At 32.1% G+C, this 8,431-nt stretch overlaps 1 protein-coding gene across 1 annotated transcript; it reads right to left on the bottom strand.

Moving 5' to 3' along the window:
- Nucleotides 1-200: 200 nt before the first annotated feature.
- On the bottom strand, nucleotides 201-7,134 carry LOC146955111 (AP2-like ethylene-responsive transcription factor TOE3). The gene is made up of 4 exons (XM_085747705.1): nucleotides 7,019-7,134; nucleotides 3,090-3,131; nucleotides 1,827-1,906; nucleotides 201-514 (listed from the first exon to the last, which is right to left on the bottom strand). The coding sequence occupies exons 1-4, from the start codon at nucleotides 7,132-7,134 to the stop codon at nucleotides 201-203; spliced, it is 552 nt and encodes a 183-aa protein (XP_085603831.1).
- Nucleotides 7,135-8,431: the final 1,297 nt, after the last annotated feature.

Below are 8,431 nucleotides of genomic sequence, written 5' to 3'. Positions count from 1 at the left end.
TCCTCCAAATTTCACAATTTGTCATCAATCAAAATCATTAGTCTTCTGATCCTCCACATCAATATATCTGCAAAACATTTAGCAAGATTAAAATTATGGAATTGTTGATTATAACAAAGCTTAAAATGAACTAGCAGAAACATTATCTACCACTCCTTGGTTTGAAGAGTCTCCAATAATATGGTTGTTCCAACAAATATTTATTGTTCCATATAATGATCTGCAATGCTTCTTTTTCCATCATTTCCAACTTCATAAACTAAATTATTATTGAAATTGTAAAGTACAATTGAAGCTGATGAGTTGATATCATCATGTTGATGCAACAATGCTGGATGATTAATATCCTGGTCTTCGGTATGATATGCTTCCATGTATCGGAAAATATCAAGATCGTTCACTACGACTGTACTTGTACTTTCACTCTCCATAGCATTAAAATTAGTGGCTGCATCATCTCCATTGAATTTCTTTGCTGCTGCATCATATGCTCTAGCAGCTTTTTCCTCAGTGTCTGATTAATTAACAATATGTTATAACAGATAATAAATTGCACATAACACTGATATCTTGATGTAAATAGTAAATACAACTTCAACTAAATTTGCATTTATATCCAGTTTGTTTGCAGTTATACTAAGTCGAAAATGGACCCTCTCTAGTTGAAGTATGGTGCAATTAGTAACATATATACTACACAAAATATGCTGAATTAAGAGGGGTACAAATGAATTTTTATTTTCTTTCTTAATCCAAAAACTATGCAGCACTCTAGTTAGACCACAATATTGCTATAGATGGACATGGTTTTAAATTGCGGTATGCATCCACAATATTGTTGGTGTCGTAGTCCCTACAATGCCATCACACCACAATGGTGGTGTGCAATCACGTGTACAGCTGCATCATAACTGCATTAGAAATTGCAATAGACAATTTCGACCATATTTGTTCAAATCTTTACAAAAAAAATGAAAAATCTCAAAACCCTATATCTCAATTTACTTCATATCTAATGTCTTTTAACTATGTAATTCAATTACCTCCCAACCAGTAGTATTTTCATAGCAAACTAATCTATGATATGGTGGGTAACTACTCTAATGGCATGGTGGGTACACTCTAATTTTTAAAGTAAAAAATCATTTCACTGCGCGCCACAATAATCATAATCGCAATGACTACAACCGCATGCGCAATTGCAAAATATTAAAGGAAAATGTTAACGAGTGCCCCCGGGGCACTGGTTAAGGAAGCTAAAAGAAGAAAGTGAAAGTCAAAAAAGACACTTTTTAATCTTTTTATGCATTGATTACACAGCTTTCAAGACAAATATTATTATATTTGCTTCCTTAACCAGTGCCCCAGGCCGAGGCACTGGTTAACAAGACCCAATATTAAATCATGGTTTGGACTACACAAATGCAACTACGCGTTGCCGGGAAAATATATACAAGGACACACATTCCCTAATACTTAATGTGTATGTATTACATTGGATTCTCTCATTCTCTCATTCTCTCTCATTCATTAAGTTGTGTCTATCTCTATCTCTATCTTGATCTTTTATTTTTTGATTATTTTTCTTTCTTGATCTTCTCTCTAAAATTTAAAGAGAGATAGATACAACTTGTTGAAAGAAATGTGTTCCGACACAACTTGGTGAAGAAGATAAAAGAAGAGAATGGGGAGAAGAGGATCCAAATAGAAATATTAAATAGAAATATGAAGACATGATCCTAAAAAAAAAAAAAATGAGAGGCATATATATGTTGCATTATCGTGTTGAATAAAGTGATAAGATAAACTAAGATGAATGAGTTCACCAAATGTTCCCAAGTGAAAGATTAGCCTCTCATTATTATCCTTCTTTTCCAATCTTGCTTCCCATCTATCAGCATCGACTCTATTTTAGATCATAAGAATGCATTATCAGATCATAATAGCATTATTTTGTTTGAAAGCACAATAACAATATTTAATTTCTCAAACAAAAAAAATATTTAACATTCACCATATTTACATCCGGTTCAGTGGCGGAGCCCTTCATGGGCTGAGGTGGGCCACGGCCCACCCCCAAAAATTAAAAAATCAACGATTATAGGTCTATTTTGCGAGATTTTATACAATTTTGTGTCGGTTTTAGGTTTCGGTTGATCCAAATTCCCGCAAAGTGATGTAGTGGCCCACCCGAAAAATTTAAATAATTCAATTATAGGTCTATTTTGCGAGCTTTTATACAATTTTATGTCGGTTTTAGGTTTCGGTTGATCCAAATTCCCGCAAAGTGATGTAGTGGCCCACCCGAAAAATTTAAATAATTCAATTCTAGGTCTATTTTGCGAGGCTTTAAACAATTTTTCAACGGTTAATTTTAATGGCCCACCCTAGCTTTTTTTTCTAGCTCCGCCACCGGTTGTAGTTAAAAGTGTGTGGTAAGATGATAGAAATTTATGACAAAAATGCTTCAACACATAACACACACTTTTATAAAAATACTTTTTCTAATTCGTTAAGTTTATATGGTTTTACCAACTTTATGTGAACACGCATAATTTAGGAGGTCTTGTGATTAGATTTGGCGGATAGAATATCACTTATACTTCATTTATTCTTGTAGGTCTAATAGCATCTATACTTCATTTAATATAATGTTTACTTTGATGTTGAAAAAAAAAGATTACTGTACCCAAAAAAAAAAAAGATTAAAAAAATTTAACACTATCTCATTCACTATATGCACACTTCTCAGTTCTCATTAACGGGTATTTGCAGAAAATTCTATCAAATATATTTATACCCTAAAGCAAATTAAACTATTTATTGTATAATCTAGTAAACACATTCAATTCAACTCAAAAATTACTTTATGTTTTCACTAGATTCAAGTTTGACATGAGATATATTTTAATACTCTCTCAAGGAAACTGAACACACACATAAGAGAATATAAAAATATACTATAATAAATAAACAATAATTAAGAGAATATAAAAATATACTATAATAAATAAACAATAATTAAAAACGTGAAGAGTAAAAATAATCAATCAAATAATTAAAGAGAGGTTTGCAAGATATATTCAAACCTGGTGACACCCATGTAATTAGACCCGGTTTTTTTTGCAGTACTGAAATAGTTAAGAACCAATGCAGTCATTAAAATGTTCAACTTGAAAGACAATGTTGCTGATAGATTAAGGTGTCAATATAGCTCAATGTATCACATATTCACATTGATACAATATCACTTCTAATTTTGTTAAAAAACAAAATTAAGAAGAAATATAGTATTAGTAATTTAATAATATATTTCTTCTTAATTTTGTATAATACTTTGAGAAAACTAGTTTAGAAATATGGTTTTTTGGTTGTTAACCAAATGGCTTCAAATTCTCATGTTGCTACTGGTGAGGCATATGCTGCTATTCACTCTCCTGTCCTTAGCTATAGAAACAAGCTAAGAATATCCTTCGCTTTAAAAGAAAAAGCCTAAAACGTCTTGAAAATAGGAGTGATTGTATAGAACTTACTGAAAAAAGAGAAAGCATTGAAGTGGAGGGTGTTGTTGACAGCTCCAAAAACATTTTTAAGAGGAGGTTTAGCTCACAACCCACTACCAATAACATGTTTAAGAAGGTTGTAATTTGATGATGTCTCATCTAATAATGAATGGATTGTGAAGGAAAATAATACTCCTAGTCCCTTTGAACATTATGTTATAGAGCATGAGGGTGGTCATGATATGCCTTCTCTAGAAGAGGTTGACGATTAGTTGTTCTTGGTTGTTTTACTATTGTTAGTTGTTTTGTTTGTGACTTGTGAAGCTGTAAGTTATGAGTTTGTGAGACTTCATTTATTGACTTCCTTATGCTTACCAATTTTAATTTACTTAAGTATTTTAAATGTGATTTAAGATTTTCTCTGTCTTATGCTATTTATATGCATATGAATTTGTATGCATATATGGGTGTTAACAATTGCACGATTTATGATTTGACTCCTTTCCGTTTTTGTGTAAAATCTCAATTTTAATTACCTTCTTAAGAATTTTTCATCAAATAAGTTCCTCAACATTATAAAAATCCATATGGATTAAAGTGGTGACAAAAATATTTGGAGGCTGAATGTAGTGACACCCTAATCTTTGGAGAACCAATTTTTTTTTTTTTTTAAATGACAAATATTAGCTGTTGTTGTTAGTGTGGGGAGTTGAACCCATTACCTCCTTATCACTCCTGGGTTTATTCAATTTTTATTTTACATTACTTGATTGATTGAAATATGGATAACATTCTTGATACTTTATAATCTCACATGGATTTATTCAATTTTTATTTTACACTACTTGATTGAAATATGAATAACATTCCTGACACTATAATCACACCTAGCACTTTATATTCTAATTTAACAATTTCTATCTTTTGTGCAGAAAATGCTCCTGCCATGTGGTCTTGCTCCTGAAAGAGAAGAAGATTAGAATTATCGTTGGGATCATCACAGGAGAGTTGAAAGGCTTTGACCATATGTTGTACTGTATAATTTGATCGAGGAAACAAATATGTTTGTTTAGAGATTGTTCTATCATTTTTTTTAGTTGCTTAACTTTGCCTGTTTTTATGGTATGGAGCTTCGGAAACTTGATCACGAGACAATAAGTTGAAGCAAAATATTGTACTTTTCATGAATTGTGTTGGAGATTAGTCTAAACAGGGAACTTGGACAAAATATTTACTTTAGTAGCATAGAAATAGGAGAGACAATACCCTCCAAAAAGATAACATATAAATCAGTAACAAATTCCCTAAAATGATTGAATTGATAGAGACATCAAATGATTTTGTATGTTCCTAAAACATAGGAGCTGATCACGAGCACTGCCCCTCTCTTGATGTCTAGATTGGATCTTAGGTTTTCATAATTATATTTTAAAAGGGTTATAGTTTAATTGTTTTATGCTGGGATGCACTAGGCAGTGGACTCAAGACTGATAATACCATCATAATCATCATCAATGTTTTTTGGAAATGATGGTTAATTTCTATGTACTTGGCAGTGGTAATGACAGTTTTGTTATTGTCATAGAGAAGTTTTACTATGAATGGATTATGAGTAATTTGAGAATCCTTTGCAAATGGCCTGGACCATGCCGCTAAATTTTGGCAGTGTTCTGGCTATTGCTAAATACTAAATTTGCAAATTCATTATCACTCTAAAACTTAGTTAATTGAATTAGAATATATGTTTATGGAATAACCCCTAAAGAAAAATATTTATTGATTAAAGATGAGATTTTTTCATTTTTAAGACTCTTGAATTCATTTAAGCAAAAACACTCTAAAACTTAGTTAATTGAATTAGAATATATGTTTATGGAATAACCCCTAAAGAAAAATATTTATTGATTAAAGATGAGATTTTTTCATTTTTAAGACTCTTGAATTCATTTAAGCAAAAACCGATGCATAGAATAAACTATTCTATTAATCTGTTGCTCTATAAATTCAAGTTTAAATTCAAGTTTCTCAAGAAATAAAAAAATCTCAACTCTCCAATTGACAACTGACCAAAGGGTCTTCGCCCAATGGGGCAAGTGAACACGTGTTACCTTCACATGTTTGTGTCCGGTTTTGTTTTATAATCTTAAAGTGCCTTGTTTCTTTCTATTTGCCCGATGTGGGACACAAACTTACATAAAAAATAAGAGGATTGTTGAACCCACATGCTTGTTTAGTTTCCACAAGAAACATATCATGCTCACTTTTCACCTTTTTCTGTCATTTACCTTTCTTTTATTTCCTCTCAATTTGTTTTTCTTACTGCAATATACTCCCTCCATCCCCAAGAGTAATTGATCATCACCGCAACCGAACCTCTTCAGCCAAACTTTGTTGTTCATCAAGAAACCAACCTTACATCCCTCAAGCTTTATTCTTGAGAAGTGTGTGCAGCATAGTTTTGGTTAATATGTATTCTAAATTAGCTAGGTGGCATGGTATGCTCGAATTAGTGTTGAGTGTTTGCTGAAATGTCTAGTAGGGTTGACTGGAAATTGGCTAATAGCATCTGGGCATGTTGTACACAGATTGGGCAGGGGTGGCATTTCTATAGTGCAACATTGTTTCACAAAAAAACTATCTACACGTCATTAACATTACTGCTTAATTTGGATTTATAAGGGTTAATAAGGTTTGAAGAAATAAAAATAAAAAATGATTTTAATTTAAATAAGGAGTATAAAACGAGAAAACAGTGGTAGTTATGATCTAGTTATAAACAAACTCAAATGCACATCTGAAAAAAAGATATAAACCACTGATGAAACAATGTAAACGCGGATAGATTGGTGGTTATGAAACAGTTTTACTTTGATAATACTAGCTTATATGCTATAAGTTCTCGGTTGGCCTTGTGAAACAGAATCTGAGGGAGCTACAAGTTATCGGCTGGCCTTGCGAAAAAGAATCTAAGGGAAGTGGAAAAGCTGAATTTCTTACAAATTTCCCTTGAGAAATATAAAGATGTAATCAGTTGATATGTAACTTATTAAGCCATAACAAAAAATTTAGCTTTCTTATGGGAACCATAACAAAAAAATTAGCTTTCTTAAGCCAATTTGGTTCATCACAAATGTGACATTAAAAATCAAGACATGAAACACTAGTAGATTTTAATCAGTTGATATGTAACAAAAATTGTAGTTGAAAGTTCAAACTAAATTTTGTTATTACAATCTAACATTGTTTTGATGGTGAAGCAGGAAGCAAACTTCCATAGAGGAATGACGAGATCCTTTGAATCCCACCATATATCCGCCAATCTGTCATTATTAAAATTTGGTCATGTTTGAAAAATCTTATTACTTGGTCTAGAAGAAAGTCAGTAAATCAGCCATATATTGAATAAATTAGCATTTATGTACACTACGTTGTAAGTAACAAACTAATCCCTTTAATTATAGAATATCAATTAATTTAGTCTCTTCCTCAAAGTATAAATAGACAGATTTCAGTACCTCTTTTCCAGAATACCATGGACGCCAGGAAGCGTTGATAGGAAGCTTAAGGGTGTTGATTGAATATCTGGAACCCTTGCATCTGTATCATTATTCACAAATTTGCAACCTCTCATTATTCACAAGAGTCTATACAAATTTAGCAAGCTCTTAGAGCATATGTAATGTGAGAGAGTCTAAACTTTCTCGCAACATTTCTTTCATTAGGAACCTACTGCACCTTTACTGGTTCATTTCTTCCTATCGACATCAACATGGGTATATGGAAGTATACAACATTGACACGGAAAGATTGGTTAGCAAAAGTTCTAGGAACCTTTGCCAGTGTGGAAACGAACAAACTACAATGAGTATAATCATTCTTCAACAAAAACCACAAATTCTATAACATTATCTTTTGTATCCCATGTTACATGGTAGTCTCATTTTAGTTGAATATTATCTTATTTTCAATAATTATGTATCCTTTTTTTTTTTTGGGGAACTAACTTATCTCATTCTCCTATTCCATTTTTCGTTAATTGTAATCCTTTTAGAAGTTTTCGGACGATATAAATTAGTGGAGCTTTCTTGATTAAATGAAGAAAAAAAATGGTTTTGCAAGCTACGTACAATAATTCAGTCTCAAAATCAGTCTCTACAGTGACCAATTATTTTTGGTCTCTAAATCGGTCACTAAATGACTATTTTCTAGTAGTGTTGGTAAGATTAGTTAGAATTTAGTTGGTCTATTTTCTCTCACAATCAATATTATTTTCCATTTTACTTTTATATGCATTTCTGTTAATTATGAGTTCTATCAAGAATAATAGCGTACACTTAGGCAAACTCGAATTACACAAAATGTAATTCACGTATGCTTTCATCAAACTCGGTAGTTCACATAATCATACTTAAAATTTTGAATGACAACAATCAATTAAAGAAACATTAATTAAAGAAACATTCCTTGTCATTGAAAAAGTTATAACATCGCAAGGACCCTTTGACAGTGTGGAGACCATAGTCACATAGTAATTGAGAACCACGAACCGGTTCTGCAAACCGGTTCGCGGTACTTTTACGAGTTAAAATTCGCAAGGAAATTCGTTCAAAACGACGTATCTAGCAAACCAGCTCGAAAGACTAAAAGAACAAAAAAATTAAACTAATTAACTTAGCATGTGTTTGGAATCCCAGCCAATTGCAAATTCTCGCGTTACGAGGCGTTTTCACCGTGAAAAATGAGAAGCTACAAAAAGTAGCATCACTGCAGAAGCACTTTTTTCTCATTAATAAAAAAACACACCATTAATAAAAAAACAAATTCTCGCCAGTAGAGAATGAATTTACGAGCCCCACCTATTAAAGACCCCACCTATTAAAGAAGGGAGAGAATTCACTGGCCCCACCTACTGAGGGCATGGGAAGCAC

The sequence above is a fragment of the Medicago sativa genome, chromosome 1, assembly GCF_051527215.1.
Source record: "Medicago sativa cultivar Bolivia chromosome 1, Bolivia_mono, whole genome shotgun sequence".
NCBI lineage: Eukaryota > Viridiplantae > Streptophyta > Magnoliopsida > Fabales > Fabaceae > Medicago > Medicago sativa.
The sequence above is the reverse complement of the archived record's forward strand: the minus strand, read 5'-3'. Positions and strand labels throughout refer to the sequence as shown.